Here is a 22,805-nt window from a genome sequence, read left to right as displayed (position 1 = left end):
CGTTCTCAACCATTCACTGTCACTTGCTGGCACTCACATATTCAAACTTATTTCCACACTCATTTCTACTCACCATTACTCTCATTTATTCTCACTCAGTGTTACTCATTGATTCACACTCACTCTCATTGACACTTGCACTCACCCTTACTCTCAGTCATATGTTATCACTCACTAGCACTCATTCGTATTCTAACTCAGTCTTACAATCACTCTTAGTCTCATGCATTCTCACTCAGACTCACTGTTATTTCCAATTTTTCTCTAAATCACTGACTCACATTCACTTTTACTCTCTCACTTACCTTCAGATATTCATTTTCATGCACTCAATCTTACTCTCATTCACATATTTTCAGTCTGACTCACTTATACTATCTCTAATTCTCATTCACTCTATGTCACTCCTTCTGTCTTACTTTCACTCACATACATGTTCATACCTAGACAAACAGTCACACACTCAAATATAGAGACACTCTTTTGCATAGGAACACTCTCATTCACATACACTTAAAGGTTTTTGTTTTACTAATCTTATTGCTTGAACAGGTCCCATTTGCGCTCCTGGTGGCTTAATAACCATTTGGATAGCCACACAGCTTCCGCCTACCTGAAGTAGCACTGCAGCATAAAACTGAAAACCCCAAACTTGTGCTGCTGCAGGGTCCATGGTTTAGACTATGTGTGATGAGATTGGAAAGGCTGAGGTGACAGGTTGATTGACATGTTGACCTGCACACTGCAGGGTTTAAGCATACACCTTCCTGGCTACATTCTGCTGTGATGATGAAGTACATGACAGAGGATGGGACACTGAGGTGGGCCAAGGCCCTGAGCAAGTCCCAGGGGCCTTGTCAATGTCTCTGATGCCATTCATCAAACACGGTATGGCTTCAAGCTTCTGCTGGACTCAAGGTTTGGCTTTTTAATTAAATCAACAATTAAAATACTTTATCATTTACTTTTGGTAAATTATAAATGGGTCAGAAAAGAAAGTCCTGATGCCTATAAGTGAAAGCGACCACTGCAGTGACTGATCCTATCCATGCCACTGTGTTTACTAAACTACCACAGCCTCAATGGTTGGTCAGTTGCCATTATGTTGCTTTTAGCTTAACATCGAACACATCTCTCAATCCTAGATGGGTTACCTCATGCATATTTGTCCTCACTCAAGGAAGGATTTCAACATTACCACCTACATGTCTTTGATGTGAGCAGAATATGATTTATGTCATTTCCGTGGCCTGATTCTTTAGTCTCCCAACAGAAGCTATGCATAAATGGACAGAAGACAAATGATGCAAGGTTAAACTGACAGATGCTGGGTATGCAAATACAAATAACATGATACACATATTATATTGAGGGAGATAAAACATGCCTAATTGATGACATTAATTTGCCTATGACTCACACATAATCACCCAGATATTAGCATTTATTTGTGGAAAAAATATTGAAGGTAACCACTGCTAAATTATCATGCATGTTTTTATTTTTTTGAGTTTGAACACTTATTTTCCCTTAAATAACAGATAGCAATAATACAGAAAAATAGAAATAGCAGCGTTTCAATAAAGGCACACGTGAAATGCACCCACAATAGTAATACATACAATAGTAATCTGTCTACAGAAAAAGTAAGTAAATTAGGATTAAGACAGAAACTGGGGAAGAAAGGCAAACATTTAAGTTAGAAAAACTAGGCTTCATAAGAATGAAAATAAGCAACATTTATTGAGCATTAAATTAACTAAAATGTTGTGGAGAGAAAAGCAATTGCATCAAAGATGCAAATGTATTAGGAGTACAATAGCAATAGAAGTAAAAAATGAAATGGTGTTTCTGTATTTTTTCTAGGTTAACACAATAATCATTATGCTTCTTTGAAATATCCTTAAATAAGTCTTGACCCGGCCCCAATAGGGCAGTCCATCCCGAACTGCCAGGCAGGTCACCCCAGGACTGGAATACAAGCAATCCAAGACCAGTTTCACCCTGACTGCGGCTCTTCAGTCTGGTGTACCTTAGTTCCAGTGGCACCAGGGGCGGCCTTAGGCATATGCAAGCTGTGCACCTGCACAGGGCCACCAAATCCCAGGGGCCACCACGCCAATATATATCCTTAATTAATAATCCTCTGAGGATGGATACATATTTGCGTGGCGGCCCCTGGCAGGGATTTGGCGGCCTCTGGCTCTGTTCCAATTCTAAACACCCTGTCCCCCCCTTTTCACTGGCCTCCGCGCTCCGCCCTGCCCGGACCCCTTCTTCCGGGGCCCCCTACCTACGCTCCCTGCCCAGGTCTGCCCTGAGCCTAGAGCCGCCCCTGGTGGCACAGTGAGCATGGGACACATGTCTGAGCATATTCTTGCCTCTTTTACCGGTACATCAAACACACAAAAGTTGATGAGAGAAATGCTACCAATTTTTCCAACCACTGGCAATTGCTGAGGATAGTATTCTAAACCATTATTACAAACTTCATGCTCCAAATCCGCTGGAGGGGCAGAGTTTGCCACTAACTCTTAATAAGAAGCCGTTCTCACAATAGTCCCAAAAGTCTTTTCAAGAGAGGGAGTGTTGTGCCTTTTACAAAACTAACTGGGGAAGGTACTAGGAGAAGATGCCTTTTAACCTTGTGAAGGGTGGAGTGTGCCTGGACTTTTATAAGCCAGGACATAAAAAAGGAGACTCACTCTGTTCCAAGAAGCTTCCCTTTGGTGGGTAGTCCCAAGGGACTGCTAGTGTAGGAATATGGGTAGAAATTTGTCGTGAGGAAATCAGGGGCTGGATTGAAGCCATCTTAGTCTATGTGGGTGTGGTGGATGTTGAAGCCCTGGCTGCCTTATCTTCCCGGCATGCTGAAGTACAAGCAATGGCCAATTATCAACTGGACTAGGTAGAGGCTTTGAGGAATACAGAGGCCAGCACCACCACAGTTGTGTACTGGCTGGTTACCGAAGATCAGATTATCCCACATATTCTCCACAGGGTAGTCAATGCTGTCGATGAGGAGAAGTTTCATCCAATGGGAATGGACAACCTTAAGTGTGGAGATGTTACTGGCATGCAGAAGGTAACTGTTGGCCCTGCCATTCAAGTAGAGTGTCTGTTGCAAAATGACCTAAAGCCACTGGTTGGTCTGGCGTGGAAGGGAAGATCCAGGGTCTTCCTGAGTGTGTGTGTGTTGAAACAAGTGCCCAGATAGCACGTCAGGGGAGTGCGGGGAGTCTGGAGCCTGGAACAATGGCTCAGGCCTCCACTACCAATAGTAGGGACAACATTTGTGGTAAACATTCTAAAAAGGTCCCACTGCCAACAAGAAATCTGATACCCATAGGGAGGATCAGGGACCTAAAGAGGAAGAATCCCCACTTGCGAGCCCTGTCAGAGCTTGCTGAATTGTAAAGGAGCAGGAGGACCATCAAGGGAATTCAGCCTAGGGATGAAAATGTGCTCTACTCTTGAAGGCCTTTAGTGCCAGGATGAAGTCGTCGATGCACAAGGTAATACCAATAGAATCCACTGGATCAACTGGTAGGAAGGCGTCCTATACAGTGAAGATAGGCGTGCAAACCTGAAATATCCCTAAACTTACCTCAATTGTATTGGGCTTCCTTCTAAATTTGCACCCCTGCATCCCTGTGACTGGACTTTTCTCACAGTTATATTATGTTATATGCTATGTTATGTTAAGCCTCAACTTATGTTATTTATGCTAAGGAATGATTTGGAAATTTGTAACAGGCAATGTTTGGTACCTTGGTGACCGCATACTACCTTAAGAAAAAAAATATAATGAGCGTGAGAGAGAAAGTATTTGTATAACGTGGTCGCTCCAGCATAGAGCCGGGGCAGCAGCATTTTGTAAACTACAGAGATATTGCATTAAGAAACATATGCTGGCAGAGTCCAGTCATTACTTCCTGCATGCTGAATAGAAATCTAACATTAAACGAAAATATTTTTGATTAATCACAGATTCTGAAAACCATTTGCTGAAACACGATTAATACTTTGAGAACCAGGTACCAGATTTAATAATCCATGATCACTCCTAGGGTCTTAAATTTATTAGCAAGTGAAGAGGAAGAACTAAATTGCCACACAGATGTCTTCTGGTCAAACCAACCACTACAACAATTCTGATCTTTATTAAAGGTACTAAAGCAACTGAATGTAAACATGTTTCAAATACTGCAAATGTGGACTTTATTTAGCCACGGACAATATCACACAGAAGGTATGTATTCATCGCATGCATCTGCTATTGCAAAGCAACTTTAATTAAATAAATCCCATAACAATTACCCAAAACTTGGAAACATTTTATAATAGCTGTAAAACTTAAAAGTAATTTGCAAATCAAAATTAAATGAAAATAGAATATTGTCAATAGTCAGCCATTTTATAGGGGAACTAGGGTGAATGTGCTGCATGTGTATGTTTGTGGGTTCACAGTTAAAGCCAACTTTGTGAGTATGTGGGTTTGACATATAAATTGTTTCTAACTGTAAAAGTAAATTCTTCTTAAGATCCTTTATTGAAGAGACTACCTGTGGTTGATTTCATTTGTAGCAAGATGCTTTAATATCTGTTGTATGAATTAATTATTTTATTGTATTGGGAAATCTTAAGGTATAATAATTGCACAATGTCGCTGTTGTTTCCAATTAAATGTGGTCTAGCATAAAGTGATGTGCTTTTTGACTCTTGTTTGATTGTTTCATGTTGTTTTATTTTGGAACATGCTTGTATTTTAAAAATTAAAAATAAAGTAATTTTTTTGATAATAAATGAGATGTCTTTGCGTGTCTGTGTGTCTTCAACTCTAAAAGGAAAGGACTTTAAGTCTGTCAATTGCAAACACACATTTTGCAGGGAGCCATTTAGTCATGCCTCTGTAGAGAGGAATGCAGGGCACTCAAGGTGACGAGTCCTCTTGGAGTTCACTTGTCACTGTGAATGTAAATCAAAGTCACTTGACATCCAGAAGCACTACAAAAAAAAGTCATGCAAATGTTCTCCTGCCGATTACTAATGTATTGCATAAAGTTTGACATGCCCATCCAATCTTCTTTGGGTGCACGATGAATTTCACATTGGTACAGATTTTTTAAAGTGTCAAGAAATGATTGACTTAGGCTTTTTCTTCTTACCATTAAGGAAATTAGACAGAGCTCACATTCAAAACCCATAAGGTACACATTGCATGTAACTGTTGTGCTAAGAACATTAAATAAGGAGGCATTATCATTGCTTTAACATGGCTGATGACTCAGATCACTGCATGACGGTCAATCTTGAAATCACTGTTAGAAAATGCAAGCGTACATGTGATATTTTAATGCAATAGGATGTGCTTTATTTGTGCCAGTGGTTGAAGGCGGCAGAAAGGAAAAAAGGGAGAAATAAGGAGGAAGAGAAAGATAGGGAAATAGTCACAAAGAGAGAACGCAGGGACGATAAAGAGACAGGAAGTGTAGTAGTTAGTTGATTAGTACAGCTGATTTTTTATATTTTGAATTCCACTCGAGACAAACAAGCTAAACACAAGCCTGAAACATAAGATCAATACAACGAGAAAATGTACGTTCCACTTCAAAGATTATCACCGATGTAACCTGGAGAACGTTACACATGTTCACTCTAATCTAAGAGCAGGGAACAGACAGACAACACTATTACAAGCAAAGGCATGTCAAATCTTTACCGGCATAACAATAAATAAGGAACACTCACATTGCAAGCAGTTATCAAATATTTGTATCTGCTTTACTAGTGACTTGGTTGGTCTTGTTCCTTTTCGCTAGGCAAAAGTGATTTGCCATGTTAGTGCCTTTTTTTTTGTTAAATAATTTTTATTGAATATATAAACAGGTACCAAGAATAGAATTTAGGCACAGATAATGGAGTGACTTACTAGAATACATCATAAAAAGAATACAAAAAAGGAATATGAATTATGTAATAGGAAAACTAATAATTACAACTATATGCAGTAAAGAAAAGTGAGAAAATAGATTAGGGTACCATCTGGAATATGGTTTATTGAACAATTTTATAGTGTATAGCGAGAGGGGAAAGAGAGGAAAGGAAAAAGAGGGACAGAGAGAAGGAAAGACAGAATAATTGACATATGAGTATTAGAGTGATGGAGGGATGTAAAGATAGAGAAGTAGTACAAGGTAACCAAAGTAGATTAGATGCAATTTTTTTTGGTGAAGATAAAGATGAAACAATAGATATTCTATGTTTGTCACATAAAATTCCACCATTGTAACATTGAAATTTTGGAATTATCCTTCCAACATGTAAGAACAACTTTAAAAGCAAGAGCAATAACAAGATCAAGCAACTTCATTTTCAGCAATGTAGCATGAAAATCAACCAATAGGGAACGAAGGAATACATTATGAATTGATAGAAGGATACAAAATGTAAAGATCGTAGAATACTTTACCCAGATATTTTTCCAGAATTTTTGAACTTTGGGACAATAGTATGTCAAATGCAGAAGATTCCCATCGGAGGAAAGACAGGACCAACAGAGAGGAGAGGACGTAGGGTCAAATTTATGTATATAAACTGGTGTCAGAACAACTCTATTGTACAGAAAAAATAGGGATTGGGTAATTTTAACAGCTCTAGAGGTGCAAATGTTTTTAATCATAACCTGTCCCATTTTGTAGATGAGAGATTGATGGAGAGGTCTAGTTCCCAAGCAAGTTCAATTGGGGATTTTGGTCTTTCAGAAGTATGAGTAGATACAAGTTTATATATAATGGCAGCTTTAGGATTGGAACCAGAGGATATTTTGTGTAAAGGAGTTAGGGAAGTGGAAGGAGTACTAATGATTAGAAGATTTCTGTATGTAATAAAAGATTGAAGTGCTTGTGAAAGTTGAAGATATTGAGATATGTAGGACGAGGGTAGATGATAACATTATTGTAATGTACTAAAAGGAATAACAGAATTGTTAGATACAAGTTGGTGAACCTACCAAATATTCTTTTCTTTCCAATGTTTGAAAGAGAAGGATTTGTGTGGGAATTTAATACATTTATTGTACCAAATAGAGGATGCAAGGAAAGCTTGATAAAAGTTAGAACCATCTATGTACAGTGAATGTAACAAGTGCTGTGAGTATTTTAGAATAGGTTACCAAAGTGACACGCATGCAACAGCACTGGTGGTCACTGGTAAAATGTTTTCTCAGCTGTGACGGGTGCCGCACACACAAAATGGCACCCGCCTGCAGCTGGAAGGTGAAATGAAGTTGCGGTAAATATAGTCGAAGACAGGCGCCCCGCTATCAAGAAGTTTATCAAAAAACAGTGGTTCCTGTGGTTAATACATGTACGTTAATGAATCAGTACAAAGCGTAATAGCAATCATAGTTTAGAGGGATTAGAGAGGGATGTCAGAAGGAGAAACAAAGCTCATAATACCAGGTTTTATACCATCATAGTCTTTGTATTTCAAAGAAAGAGAAACAAATCAATGATATACATTGCACACATAGTATTCAAGAAAAGTGCATAGTGTCCCATGTCCTTTGTGAGAACCAAGGAGCAGTTAAGTGACAGTAAGTGAATATATACAGGTTTCTACTAGGGATATTTACAAGGAAAAGGAAAGTGACCATGAACATTAGTTCAAACAATAATTAGACAGTGGCTATCTTCAGTCATATATCAACAAAAAGAGAGGTAGGGAGAGGTAGGCAACACTCTTATTCCCCGGTTACGTATACTTAAACAAAGAAAGAGTGTCCTATGGTTATACACAACCACACGAAGGAGCAAAGGAAAAAATACAACCGGCCTCACTGAGCTCAGTTAGGAAAGCCCTCACTCACCACCTGGTGATGACATGCTTCATCATTGGGCCCCACTAAAGAGGCTGAGTGCCTCTTTAGTGTGCTTCGACACCAGATCTACTGCGGAGCAGGATTTGTGAGTTCAGGCGTGTAGTGAAAATTAAATTAAATGGTGGTGAATGGGTTAAAAATGTCTTAGTGTATCCAAAAAAGATTTATTATTTGATCCCTTGGGACATATATTTAAAATTAAGTGTAGGAAAGATAGTCCACAATTAATTGTGTGGTTATTTCCGAGCGTTAATTGTCAGTCAACATGTTTCTGCCTTTGAAACGGTGTGAGTTTACCAGGCATTCGTCAGGACTATATAAGTGTACTAAACCCTGGCGGTATGGACACGCTAAGGCCCACCCTTACCTAGGGACGTGAAAGTGAAAAGAAAAGTGAAAAAGTGCAAAAAAGGAAGAGAAAAATGTCTTCCTTTAAACTCCTGGTTTAGGAGGCTTTCTACAGTAGGTTCTTGCACCTGTGGAGAAAGAGGACATAGACATACATATAGGACAAGTCAAACAATTAGTGGTTGGTCTTAATTCACATAGGCAGGTCTATGGTGCTCCATTAGTGGTGCAAAAGCAGTGAGTGGCGCTATAACTGTATCTTTATCACCACCACTGTCCCTGGGTAAATAAGCACTAGTCGCTAGGAAGTGCAATGTGCTACAAGTGAAAAATGATATGATAATAGTGGGTTAAAAAGGAAGCACATGTTCCTAATAGCGATCAATGTATCTAAAACTGTGAAACAATCACTAGTTGAAGAAGGATTAAAATGTCTCACTTTTATGGTGTAATAGGGGTACACCTTGGGTCACGGGAGGGGGGTGGTAGCGTAATTGGCACACCCTATTAATAGAGAGAGGAGGAAAAAACATACAGCGAGTCAGAGAAACATATCACGGTACTTAGCTTGGTAGAATGCCGCCGTGTTGTAAAGCGTCAATGTCCAATGCTTGACTTACGCCCTCGACGCTAGGCACCCTCTGTCTACCTGCGATACCCTCTGACCGGACCCCGACGATCACGAACGGGGCCGGCAGGGCTAGTTATAAATGTTTGTTCAGCAAAGCATGGACTGTTTCCGGAGGCGGAGCCCACGTGGTGGGTGGGCGGTGATAAACAGTATTAACCAATGAGAGCTTGTTATTGGTATGACAAAACGGGTCACGTGGGTCACGTGAGCGCGCCTTATAGTTGGAAGGGGGTTGCCTTAGTAACCGAATCCGTGCTCGGACGTGAGGCGAAAGGATTCAAAATAGGCACCTTTATTCAGTGGCACACGCAATAACTGGATGCGCGTTATTGTTAAAAAGGTTACAAAGGTTTCTAAACCTGGGGATAGGCATAGAATACAAATGTATAAATGAAAAAAGCACCAGTAAGTGCTCCGGAGAGGGAACAAAAAGAGCGATCAATTTGCTCTCACAACGGGTCAATACACAGATAGTTGGCAATACAGCGTTGACTAAGTGTGCCCTTTACACAGCCAAAATTTGGACGTTTGGTAGTAAGTATAAGTATAATGGGTTAGTCCACGTGCAGGAGCAAAGAGAAGGGGGATCTGATGTCATTGACGCCCCTGGAGAGGGCTGGAGGTAACCCACGTGACGGGCTTATAAGTCAACCACTATGGTGAATTAGACATAAGAAAGGATAGGGGGGCAATGATTTATGAAGTACCGTTTATAGTCAGGGTGCGAAATAGCAGTTATCGACAATAGGTGTTAAACATATTGTAGTAGCTGATGTGTAAGATTATTTCAGTACAGAGTTCCATGGGATTTCATCATTTAGTCCGGATTTGTGGGTGCCCAGCCTGTACACCCACCTCTGCTCTTTTTCAAAAAGGCAGTTGGTGATGTTGCCATTAATATTCAGCTGCTCGATCACAGTCCACCGCATGTCATTGGTGGTATGGTTTTTTTCAAGGAAGTGTCTACTCATTTTTGTGGTTGTTTTTTTACATCTGATGTTGGATCTGTGTTCACATCATCTGTGTTTAAACCTCTGTTTTCATTCAAGAAGGGACGCAGTCTAAAAGGCGCACTGGTCCATACGCGACCCAAGGAGATCGCCCCAGCAGCAGCAAGGTCAGTGACAGATACATGGGGTCTACCACGAGTGACCGGACACTTCCCGTGCTCGAACTGTAGCGTTTGCCATCTTACAGCTCCCACAAAGTCCCTCAACCTTGAACCGGGGAGAATCTGGACACAGAGAGATCACACCAATTGTAACTCGCCAAATGTCATTTACCTTATCACCTGTCCATGCGGCCTTCGCTATGTGTGAATGACGAGTAGGAAAGTAAAACAAAGGATCTGTGAACACAGATCCAACATCAGATGCAAAAAAACAACCACAAAAATGAGTAGACACTTCCTTGAAAAAAACCATACCACCAATGACATGCGGTGGACTGTGATCGAGCAGCTGAATATTAATGGCAACATCACCAACTGCCTTTTTGAAAAAGAGCAGAGGTGGGTGTACAGGCTGGGCACCCACAAATCCGGACTAAATGATGAAATCCCATGGAACTCTGTACTGAAATAATCTTACACATCAGCTGTACACCCACCTCTGCTCTTTTTCAAAAAAGCAGTTGGTGATGTTGCCATTAATATTCAGCTGCTCGATCACAGTCCACCGCATGTCATTGGTGGTATGGTTTTTTTCAAGGAAGTGTCTACTCATTTTTGTGGTTGTTTTTTTACATCTGATGTTGGATCTGTGTTCACAGATCCTTTGTTTTACTTTCCTACTCGTCATTCACACATAGCGAAGGCCGCATGGACAGGTGATAAGGTAAAAACCATTTGGCGAGTTACAATTGGTGTGATCGCTCTGTGTCCAGATTCTCCCCGGTTCAAGGTTGAGGGACTTTGTGGGAGCTGTAAGATGGCAAATGCTACAGTTCGAGCACGGGAAGTGTCCGGTCACTCGTGGTAGACCCCATGTATCTGTCACTGACCTTGCTGCTGCTGGGACGATCTCCTTGGGTCGCGTATGGACCAGTGCGTCTTTTAGACTGCGTCCCTTCTTGAATGAAAACAGAGGTTTAAACACAGATGATGTGAACACAGATCCAACATCAGATGTAAAAAAACAACCACAAAAATGAGTAGACACTTCCTTGAAAAAAACCATACCACCAATGACATGCGGTGGACTGTGATCGAGCAGCTGAATAATAATGGCAACATCACCAACCGCCTTTTTGAAAAAGAGCAGAGGTGGGTGTACAGGCTGGGCACCCACAAATCCGGACTAAATGATGAAATCCCATGGAACTCTTTACTGAAATAATCTTACACATCAGCTACTACAAGCTAAAAAGACATGATGGAACCAAGGTGTCTAATAGATAACACATTGATATTGTTTCAAGTCTTTGCAGATAATCATACAATCTGCTATAAAAGATATTGTCTAAATTACCAATTGATTGTATGATTATCTGCAAAGACTTGAAACAATATCAATGTGTTATCTATTAGACACCTGGGTTCCATCATGTCTTTTTAGCTTGTCTTTGTATCAATCTCCATCTAGTTTTCGCTACCTTTTTCTCTCCTTTGTGTCCTGACCTATGAGTACTCCTTTATTTGTATAATAATGCTTTATCAAGTAGGCTCTGGACACAAAATGAGATATACATTCAGTAATTTGACAGCAGGAATTTGGTTCTCCTTGTTGCTTCTGTATGGTATAACTACATGATGAAATGTAATATATTGTTTTTAAAATGTATTTCTATGTTTTGATGAATTGAATTATTTTGTAAAAAAAGTACCTTGTGATTATGTTTCAGATAAATCTGTGTGGCTCCTGAGGAAGGCGTTGTCCACGCCGAAACGCGCGTCGAGTTTATTTGCCACTGTCTTTGGGCACCAATTATTTTCCGTGTTTTTGGTTGTCCATTTTTTACAGTCATTGTCTCTGTATAAATGTATGGTTTTTAATTTGTTTATGTACCATCATAGAGTATACACTAGGGAGTAACCTATATGATTTTTAACTATGTTTATTGAAATGATGTTTTTTTACATGTAATTTTTTCTGAATCCTTTTTCTGTTGTTATTTTATGTCACTTGGTTTCCAATGTTTTAACTGCCTAGGAAATTTTATTCACATATGGCAGCAAGATATACTGTAGAAAAGAGCCCAAAACTTCAGATTTCTCCATTTCTTTGGAGAGGAGCTCAACTGATGCCACACTAGCGGGTCCAGGAACTGAGGGGTACCTCTTGGGGCCCAGGAACTCACTCCAGAAGAGGCCAGCCGGGCTCAGGCAAGCCCAGTGCAGGTTCAGGCAGGCTCAGTACAGTAGGTTCGCTAATGTTGCTGGGAGGACTCTGGAGCTTGTTGTGTCCCTGTAGCTCAGAACAGGAGGATTAAGTTCAATGTGGGGTGAAGGATGAAGGTTCAGTCCTCCTTCTCAGCAAGCAGGTCAGCAGACAGCAAAGCACCAGAGCAACAGATCAGCAGAGTGGTAGTCATTCTTGCGGCAAAGCAGCACAGCAGTCCTTATTCTGTACGTCTTCTTTAGGACCAGGAGTGTGGACAAAAGTTGGGTCTGAGGGGCCAATATTTATATCTGTTGTCCACTTTGAAGTAAGAGTAGTTTCTAAAGAATTCCCTTTGAAGATCTTGAGGTTCACTGCTTCCCATTTACTGACTCCAAGCTAGCTGCATGAACAATGCAGCTGTGACAAGTCCTCGTGTGGAGACATACACTTTGAAGTAAGAGTAGTTTCTAAAGAATTCCCTTTGAAGATCTTGAAGTTCCCTGCTTCCCATGTCCTGACTCCAGGCTGGCTGCATGCACAATGAAGTAGTCACAAGTCATTTGTGTGAAGACATGGCAAAGCCTATTCAGTTGCAACTGGGACTGTTCCCAAATTTGCCCACCCATCCTACCAGTTGATGCCTTATCCCTTTATTGTGTAGCTGTCTGGGAGTAATAGACAAAGTTCAACTGCCAACTACACCCTTTCATGCGACCATGAACAGGTTGCAGGTTCCCAGTAGTTAGGACAACAAAAAGTCAACTTTCTTAAAATGTGGCATTTTCAAAATTGTAACTTAATATCCGGCTTTACCATTAAAGAGGATTTTTCATTACAATTTCTCAGACACAAAACATGAAAGGTTCACCTGTTTGCAATCATATGTTAGCACATATTAAAAGTAATAAGGCAACCAAATGTTATCCTAAGAGAGAGGTAGTCCATACAGCAGTGAAAAGTGTACGAGTTTTTCACTGCCAGGACATGTAAAACTTAAAAGTACATGTCCAACTTTTTAACTATGCTCACCCTGTCCTTTAGGCTGTGCAGGGCCTATCCTATGGTTGATTTAAAATGAAAGGTTTAGGCCTGGCATAAGCTTTATTTTGCCTGGTGAAAATGGCAGTTTAAAACTGCACACACAAGCTGCTATGGTAGGCCTGAGACTTGCTTAAAAGGCTACTTACATGGGTGGCACACTCAGTGCTGCAGGCCCACTAGTAGAATTTAATTCATGGGCCCTGGGTACATGTAATGCCCCTTTACTAGAGATTTACAAGTAAATTAAAAGTATCAATTGGGTGTAAGCTAGCTAAGCCAATAAAAACGGGTACAGAAAACAAGAGGGTGAAGGCAAAATGTTTTGGGATGGCCCTGAAGAAAGAGCCAAGTCCAACAATGTGTTATAATGTCTGATGCCTAAATAAAAATAATTTAAAAAGAATTGAAAGATGATTGCAACAAACAAAATAATTTAGAAAATATATGTTTACATTTCATATGCTCAAAATATCCTATAAAAAAGTGCTGAGTAAAGTAACATATAGAAACCCAAAAATACATACAAAATTTAAATTCTAACTGGAGTCTAACAAAGATTCAGAAAAGGCAACCATTTAAGGAGTTGGAATTCAGATGTACTAGTCTAACTCTAGTTTAACTAACATTGGGAAAGTGTACACATGGGGAAGGGAGGCAGGGTAGGCAGATTTATTATTCTAATTCCAGTCAAACAAATTAATTAGAGAATAGATTTGGCATGTCAGGGACAAGTTTACTAATATTACTATTGACAACTACTAATTACAAATATTGGGGAATGTGAATACTTTTGATGGGGTGCATACATTTGAAGCGTCAAATTTACGATTCTACTATCCAACATCCAGTCTAACCAACATTTGGGAAAATGTATGAATTGAGTGGAGTCAGATTTACCAATATGACTGCAGTCTGACAAATACTGGAGAAACTGCATACAATACACATTGGAGACATTGTATACATGGGGGAGGTGGATAGATTTACTAATCTAGCTCCAGTCAAATAAACATTGAGGCAAGTGCATACATTGGGGGCAGATTTATTATTAGAATGTCTGCCTAGCATACAGGAGGATAATGCATGGATTTGGTGGAGGGGCATTGGTTTTTTTTTTTTGAAGACCTTTATTAGCATCATTAGGATAGACATGTACGGGCCTACAACCATTCCGGCCGGCCACAAATCAAAGACAATCAAAACAAAGGAGGCAACACGAGGTCAGGTGGCAGGCAAGCAAACATAATCGGACAATGCTAGAAATGGGAGAAGCAGCAATGACGGGCCAACATCAGGATCAATGAGGTCTATTTTATAATGAGGGGACAAGGCTCATGGCTGACTCACAAATATGGAAAAACCCAGAAACAGGATTATACCCATGCCAAAACGAGAGGAGGAGGGGGGGGTGAGGGGGAGGAGGATGTAAGGGCATGATACGACCCTAGCGCAAACAGACATAAAATGTAGTGGAGAAGCATACAAGTTCAACCAAGATCTAATGACCCCCACCCAATAACACGCTAACGGAGGCAAGGGTAACGGAAAAATGTACGAATCAAGCCCACGTCTCACAATACGAGCCTGGGGAAAAGGGGGAAGGGGGGGTGAGAAAGGCGGGGGGAAGAAGGGAAGGGGGGAAAAATAGGAAGGAAACTAGGGGGAGGAAACCAAAAAAAAGACAAAAAAAGGGAAGGGAAAAGAAGGGAAAGAACAATATAAAGAAAATCAAAGTGAAACACAATCGTGCAAGACGGGCGCCACCCCAGGCCAAGCGACCCGTGGCTAATAGTACAGAAGAAAGTGGTAGCTGACGAAAAGAAGGATATGGCAATCGCAACGAAGCATCGAAACCGAGAAAAGTGGCAAAGCAATAGACCCCAACCCACCCAAGCCTGAGAAGCGAGGACAGAAGCGGCACCGCTATAAAGGGATAGAAAAGGGCCATAGAACCAAAAGAAAACATCTGAAAGACCCCACCCACCCGTCCCACCCCGCACCCCTGCAGAAGGCTGCGGCCTACCCTCCAAACAGCGTGCCTGTCGCCCTAATCCGAAACCCGAAATATAGTGAAAGAAAAGTAAAGGAAGAAGACAAAAAGAGAAAGGGATAAAATACAAAACAAAAATAAAGTGTGAGGGAGGAGCCAGAGGATATGAACAAACACATTCGGCCACGACCCTCCCCGGCCAACAAATGAATAAATGTCAAATCAGTACTACACCTTCACATACAGCAAGAACCACAGGGAGGGGGAGGAGGGAGAGATCGTAACGTTTCCCCGTGTCGGGAATACAGACAGCAATGCAACGAGCCAGTAGACCAGCAAGCTATCATGTCGTGCAACTCACCCCCAACCCTTCCTGATCAGGAAACCAACCCAATCAAGGATAATGTGGAGCGGACCACCCAGCAAAAAATAATAATCATAACGTAGTCCAGAGTCACGATAATGATATAAAGCAGGTAGAGTTGTCGTACGGAGGGAATACAAAAAGTCAATTAAGCAAATCAATTGCAACAATAACGACAAGGCAAGCAAAGGCAAGCCGGAGTCCAGGTGCGCAGTTTGACAGTACAAAGGTATCCCTCCAGAACAAAAGTTCGAATCCAACAAAGCGGGAGCAAACAGCGGCCCACCATGAGTCCCAGGCACCCGAGAAGAAGCAGGTCCCCGCGGCGTGCGGAAGTCCTCAGAATCCAGGCGACGCGGAAGCAGAGGGTCAAAAGTCACCGGCCCATCCAGCGGCCGAAGAACAACAACAGCAACTCCTGGCGCAGCCGAAGGGGGCGAAGCAATGGTGGCATCAGGACGATAGGGGTGCATGAAAGAGCGGCGGCCCAAAATGGCGGCGAGCCGCACGGGGTCAGCAGAGGCACCGGGGGCCAAGACAGCATACAATGACATCAAGGCGTCCAGTACATCTCCGGGCGTGGGCGCTCGAGTACACACCCAGGCCTCTGCATAATCCGGCCGGCAAGGAGCATCGGTGCAGAGCGGAGTGTCCCTCACGTCGTCGGCAGCCATCTTGTGAGTTTTGCCGCCCCACACTCCACTGTGGGCCCCCAAACAGTTCCCAAATGTAGGACTTTACAGACCCCCGGAGGCTCCCAACAACGGCCTCACCGGCACAGGATGGGAGAGCGTCCGATGGGGGGGGATCTTCTCCGAACAGCGGCAGGCCCCACAGGCGAGAGCCAGGCACGGGGTCCAGGACCGCCGGACAGGACAAAGGCGAAGGGACCCCTTCACACGGTCAGCCCCCAACACAGCTCGACCCCCTCCAGCCGCACGGCCCAGTCATCGGGCCGGTTCAGGATCCCCGGAGCACACGCACAACGGTTCCCACCAGTGGCTCACTGTCGCGGCCGGGGCCGGCAATCTCTTCTCTGCTGATCGGGTCCCACAGGAATCACGCCTCCGCCGGTCGGGTCCCGCAGGCGAGGTCCCGGTCTCGAGCGCCCGGAGGCCACATTCTCACCGAGAGCACAGCTGCGGATCCACAGCACCCAGAGACCTCCGGATCAGACGGTGAGTAAGAGTGGGTGTTCAAAGTTCGAATTCTGTATGGAAGTAGCGTCGCAATGCAGGATATATGACAGGATAGTCGGAGTTAGCCGGAGGGTCGACGGAGCCGAGCTAAAAGGCGGCCATTACGTCCGCGAGCTAGGCTCCTCCCCGGAGGGGCATTGTTAATACTGTAACTCCAGTCATACATTTTTTGGGGAAAATACATTCATTTGAAAGGGGGTCAGATTTACTATTCTAACTCCAGTAAATCAAACATTGAAGTAAGTGTACATTTAGTAGCAGGAAAAATTAACTATTCTAACTCCAGTCCAACAAACATTGCTGAAAGTGAATACATAGTTTACAGTTTGCCTAACATTGGTAAATGTACATCCATTGGGGAGGTTTAGACTTACTGTTCTAAAACTAAAAACATATAAGAAAGTGAATACATTGAGTGAGGAGTCAAATGAACTACTCTAAACTCTCACTGCATATTTTGGGGGTCAATTTACTATTCTAACTACAGTGCAGCATTTATTAGGGTGAGAGGGGATGCCAAGGGAAAACTCCCCATTCAATGTCCTGTCTAACAAACAGTGAGAGTAAGAGTAAGAGAAAGATAATTTATTTGCATAATTAATTAAAATCATTGCAACAATATACATTAATAAAAACAAGGGTAATTGAGCGGGGTTTCAGATTGTCCAAGTTTAGCATGCAACTTGGTTCCCATATACGATTTACCATTTTAAAAAATTGTTAAAAAAGGAGTGTTCAGAGTCACATCAGTAGTGTGTTATGGCTCCAAGTCCCTGGCTCGATTGAGATCAGGAGACAGTTCTATTTGCAGAGAATCTCTGACCTGAAAGGGAGTTAAATGAGAGTTCTGTGTGCCAAGTTCTCAGATGAAATGGATGCCAAAGCTGTTAGGACCCAAAGATTGAAGTAAATGTTGGTTTATGGCTCAGTCAAGTCCCATTCCCTAGCTGAGGAAAGCTAAAGTGTGGGTTCTGTTACCGAGTTGAGAAATCAGAATGAGAGTGCAAACTTTGCGTGCAAAAATCACAAATAGAGAGGTTTTCGGTGTAGTTGAGGCCCAGAAATCATCTGGTTTTTGGTGTCCTTGTCCTCCCTGGGGAACTTAATGTCATTCAATTCGGAGATTCCGATGTGGGCCTGATTCAGTTGTGGGAGTCTTATCAAGCCTTTTAGGTGCCTTCCAGTGTAGTTTGAAGTCAGCCGTTGCTGTTGAGACTCATCTATAGACTTTTGTAGTTATTGCCGCTTCCGTTCGAGGACACATGTATGGTTGGTCAATCTTGTCATTTAGGCAGCCATTTGTAGTCTAGCTTGTCTATTACTATTTGATTCCGCGGCGGTTAGGAATTTCACTAAGCGGCAGCTTAGTTGGACGTCCTCGCCGGAGAAGCTTGCTAGCACTGCTTCCCTACAGGCCGGTATATGTTTCTTATTAAAAAAGGGTCTGAGTAGGGTCCGGGGCTCCCATATTAGTTCCCTGCATATGGTAAAGAGGTGTACTATGTCCTCCCCTCCTTCCCAGCAGAGACAACAGATTGCTGGCTTTGGTGGGCGTAGCCACGGCAGCATGTGGTGTGCGGAAGGCAATATGCCTAGGCAGAATTTCAAGAACTTCTCTTTGGTGGTTTTGGAGAAGCCAGTGTGTAGGTATGCTTGGGCTGTGACTTTGCTGTAAGACTACATGGTGAACCAGCCATGCGCGTGCTGTGACAGAGTAGCTTTGTCTTGTGTGAGGGACTCTTTTTTAACACAGTTGTTTACTATTTTGTTAAGGTCCCTGATATCTCCCAAAGATGCCGTAGCCCCAGTTGATCGAGTGAGCTTTCCAAGTAGCGTCTGGCTGGGCATGCCTCCTTGGCTTGCATCTTTCCACAGGTAGGTGTTTAGTGATTCTGGCTGCATTCTTCTGACTTTGTACCATCTGTTGATGAATGCTCTTTTACTGACTAGCTCTTGTCTTAGTATCTTGAACTCTAGTCTCAATTCTGAGGGGGGGTGTGTATCTTGGTAACCCATAGATCATTCGCAGTGCTCTTGCTATAGTGCCATCTAGTGTTTCAGCATATCTCCCTCTCATGGCTTTGCTTCCATAGGTGATAGATGGTATACGTTTCGCCGGGATCACCCTGGTTAGGGGGGAGAAACTTGGGCCAAAGGTCTTGTATTTTAGGTTTCTTAGTGCCACTGCTGTCATTAGCCCCCTTTTTTTATGGCCTCGTGTGGAGCTGTGTAGTTCACTTTGTTATTGATGATGACTCCCAGGTATTTATAGTCTTGTACAGCTTCCAGCTTGCGTGTTGCCAGATGCCAGTAGCGGTTTGACTTTGTTTTGTGAATGTTCACGCTCATGACTTTTGTTTTTTCTTTGATAATGCTAAGTTTGTTATCCTCCAAGTAGCGAGATGTAATGTCAAGCAAGAGCTATAGGCCAATGAGTGTGCGACTAATGAGCACCAAGTCATCCACATAAAATAAATTAGATAGCTGGAGGCCCCCTAGTTTATGGGCGTGTGAATTGCTTTCCTTCAGTGTGGCTGATAGCTCTGCCATAAAGAGGTTAAATAGTATTGGGCTAGCATGCAGCCTTGTTTCGGTATGGAGGTTGTGGGGATCTTCTTTATTAGGGGGTCTCCTGCATCCAGTTTACTTGCACCCAGGTGTTGGTGTGTAAAAGGATTAGCTGTGTTAAGGGTAGTGATGGGATATTCAACCTTTTTAGTTTTTGCCACAATAGGTTTCTGTTTATAATGTTGTCACATGTGAGTTGATGCCTTGGCTCAACGGATTGCACTAATGTTATTTTTAATGTTGTGAAAATGTTTAGCCCAGAGAGTTTCGTCAGCTTCTTTTTTGAGGCGCCAGGTTAGTTTCCTGCGAGTAGCTTTTACTTGCCTCAATTCTTGCAAGGATGTGGGTCTAGGCAACCTTTCTTCAATCTCCGGAGCACGCGGTTTATCTATGCTTTAAGCTTTTTTAGTTGTACATTATTTCCAATGTTGGAGTGGGGGCGTTTGTTTTGAGGGTAAACTGTTCTCCAGCTTTGATGGTTTCCCTTTATGGCCCAATATTTATTTCCTAGTTTTTTTGTGAATGTCTCCCAGCTTCCTATTCAATCAGGCTCTGCTGCCTGTGCTTCTCCAAGAAGTTGCTTTGTGAGAGAGAAGAGGCCTGTTGGGTTATCTGTTTTTATTTTACTCTTTTGTAATTCGATGTATACTCTAGAATATGTGCATTTGCTGGCAGTGGTTGAGTTGTTGTTGATGTTTCTAACATGATTTCCTGTGGCAGGTGATCACTGTAAAACACACAAGATGATGGACGGAATGTTGCACAATGGCAAAACATTCACCCCCAGTCACAGATCTGGGTTTAATCCATTGTTATTTTTCTCACCAAGCCACCCCAGTTCAGACATGGTCATATGCAAATCAGTCTTGACCCGATGCCTCATGGGAGCAGTCCAGCCTAACTGCCAAGCCATGTCTTTCCTGGACCAGAATCAAGCATCCTAGGACCGGTTTCTGGCTATCAGCCGTCTTCAGCCAGGAGAGCTTGACTCCAGTGGCTTAGTGAGCAAGGAACCCACGTCGGGGTGTACCCTTCCCACATAGGGTGAACAGCAAAACACACAAGATGATGGACAGAATGTTGCACAATGGCAAAACATTCACCCCCAGTCACAGATCTGGGTTTAATCCATCGTTATTTTGTTCACCAAGCCACCCCAGTTCAGACATGGCCGTATGCAAATCAGTCTTGACCCTGTACCTCATGGGAACAGTCCAGCCTGAACTCCCAAGTCATGTCTTTCCTGGACCGGAATCAAGCATCCTAGGACCGGTTTCTGGCTATCAGCCATCTTCAGCCAGGATAGCTTGACTCCAGTGGCTTAGTGAGCAAGGGACCCACATCTGGGTATACCCTTCCCACATAGGGTGAACAGCAAAACACACAAGATGATGGACGGATTGTTGCACAATGGCAAAACATTCACCCCCAATAACAGATCTGGGTTTGATCCATCGTTATTTTGCTCACCAAGCCACCCCAGTTCAGACATGGCCATATGCAAATCAGTCTTGACCCTGTGCCTCATGGGAACAGTCCAGCCCGAACTGCCAAGGTGATCACTGTAGTCTTAGGTTCCGTTGTGGCAATCCTTTACATTTGGGAACATGCAGCGGGAGGTAAATGTGTAATCTATTGTTGTACTTGCTACTGCATTATGGAATGTTGCTGTCTGGAGGCAATCTCCTGGAAATCTGCTGTTTTATGTTCGAAAACTCAGCTGCTCTAATGTCGCTAGAAGCTTCTGAGCTATTTGCTTGTGTCTTTCGCCTGAGTTGTTAACTTGTGATGTTATGTACCATGGGTCCTCCTCCATGTGGTTGCCTTTGACCGTGTTACTCAGCATGTGTAAATTGAAGTCCCCAGTGATAACCACGCTGTTCGTTTGCTCCTCCGTTAATATTTTCACCAGTTCTTCCTTCAACTGCTGGCTGCCTTTGATTTTGTTGCACGGGTATAAGTAGAGATTTATTAGTAGTATCTGCTTGGTTTTGACCGCCCCCTGTGTGGTAATTTAAGCACTCACATTGCATTGGGGCGCCAAATTGTGCATCATTGGCTCCACCGCATAGATGCTGCTTACAGAGCCGTATGTGGCAAGACCTCCCTTGCTTTGTCCAAATTTGGCGCTCTTTATAGCTGATGAGAAGTACAAGTTGAATTCCTGAAATGCTGTTGGTTATTCGCACCAAGTTTCTTGGAGTGAGATGATATTGAATTTTTGAAAAAAGGATTGCAGTTCTGGGTCTAAAGTCTTATCTCCCATGCCGTTGATGTTCCAGGAGCAGAGTTTCAGAGTGTTTTTTGTTTTCGGTGCTATGGTTTCGGTATATCACAAACTTTGACTTTTGGTGCTTATGGTCCTGGATAACCAACTCCACTTTTGTGAGGCTGCGCATTAAGTTGCATTTGTCCTGTGAGTCTGCTGCTCTCTGAGTTCTTTGCTCTAGGGGATTTTACTGCGCGTTCCTCGCAGCACTGAGGATGACCGTGTGCTCGGTTGGGCCCGTCCGGGTTCTTTTGATTTTTTGTGTCAGCTATTAGGGGCTCTGAGTATCTTGGTTTGGTGAAGGGCTGTAGGTTAATGCCCAAAGCATTGAATTTGTTTTTATCTTTTAGGACTTTCTCGGCTAGGCCAAGACTGATTTAGTTATTGTGGAGCCCAGATGCGCTGTTTGTTGGGTTGGTATGCCCTCTTTGGCTGTTTGTTCAACCACTGACTCAGTAGGTTCACCTGTTGTTGCCGGAACTTGTGGCCATTTTTCACACGCACAGTCTATCTCGATACAAGGGCCCGTTTACTCCCTCTGGCAATATTGACCAGGAGGCTGTGGCGCTTGTAAAATGGATTACATTTGGAACTTCTGCCCTTGCCCCCCTAACGCCTTGATCTATCAAAACGACAAGCTGCTGAGCCCCGTGGTTTAACGATACCCTGCGACAGTGCAGAAAGGATTGTAAACGCCAGGAAAGAGCATGGAGGAAGGATTTTAGTTTGGAGGATAAAAAGAACTATAAAGAGGCCTTAAGTCACTACCACCAAAAGATACAGGCAGCTAACGAGCTTTTTTGCCTTTAAAATCGAGTCCGCAGCAAACAAAAGTAAAGAAATCTTGAGTATTGTCAAAAGTTTCTCTTCATCTATGGCTTTGATGAGCCCTCCCCCCCCCCCAGCCCCCCACAGCTGAGTGGACGGGCAAATTATCCGACTCCTTCTATACAAAGATTATAACAATTCAATCCTCTTTTGATGAAAGGAATGAAAAGATGCCACGGTCCCTTTATTAACAGCCTCCCAGAATGATGAAGCTCGGGCCACCCTTTCCACTTTTCCTCCTCTGTCCCTTGAGATGTCCCTGTCTATAATGAAGTGCCCTAAATCTGGCTCACCACTGGACCTGTGTCCAGCCAAATTGTTGTTGGAAATGCCTGGGATTCTGAACCCCACAGTGAATAGTGTGT

At 42.8% G+C, this 22,805-nt stretch overlaps 1 protein-coding gene across 1 annotated transcript in view; it reads left to right on the top strand.

Annotated features, from left to right (window-relative positions):
• Window positions 1-22,805, top strand: part of LOC144820169 (uncharacterized) — a 253,214-nt gene that overhangs the window by 6,594 nt on the left and 223,815 nt on the right. The window contains exon 2 of the mRNA XM_078677789.1: window positions 18,549-18,650. Coding sequence (XP_078533915.1) covers window positions 18,549-18,650 — 102 coding nt within the window. The remainder of the gene's footprint in view (window positions 1-18,548; window positions 18,651-22,805) is intronic.

Source organism: Lissotriton helveticus, chromosome 2_1, assembly GCF_964261635.1.
Source record: "Lissotriton helveticus chromosome 2_1, aLisHel1.1, whole genome shotgun sequence".
Taxonomy (NCBI): Eukaryota; Metazoa; Chordata; class Amphibia; order Caudata; family Salamandridae; genus Lissotriton; species Lissotriton helveticus.
This window is presented reverse-complemented; position numbering and strand designations above follow the sequence as displayed.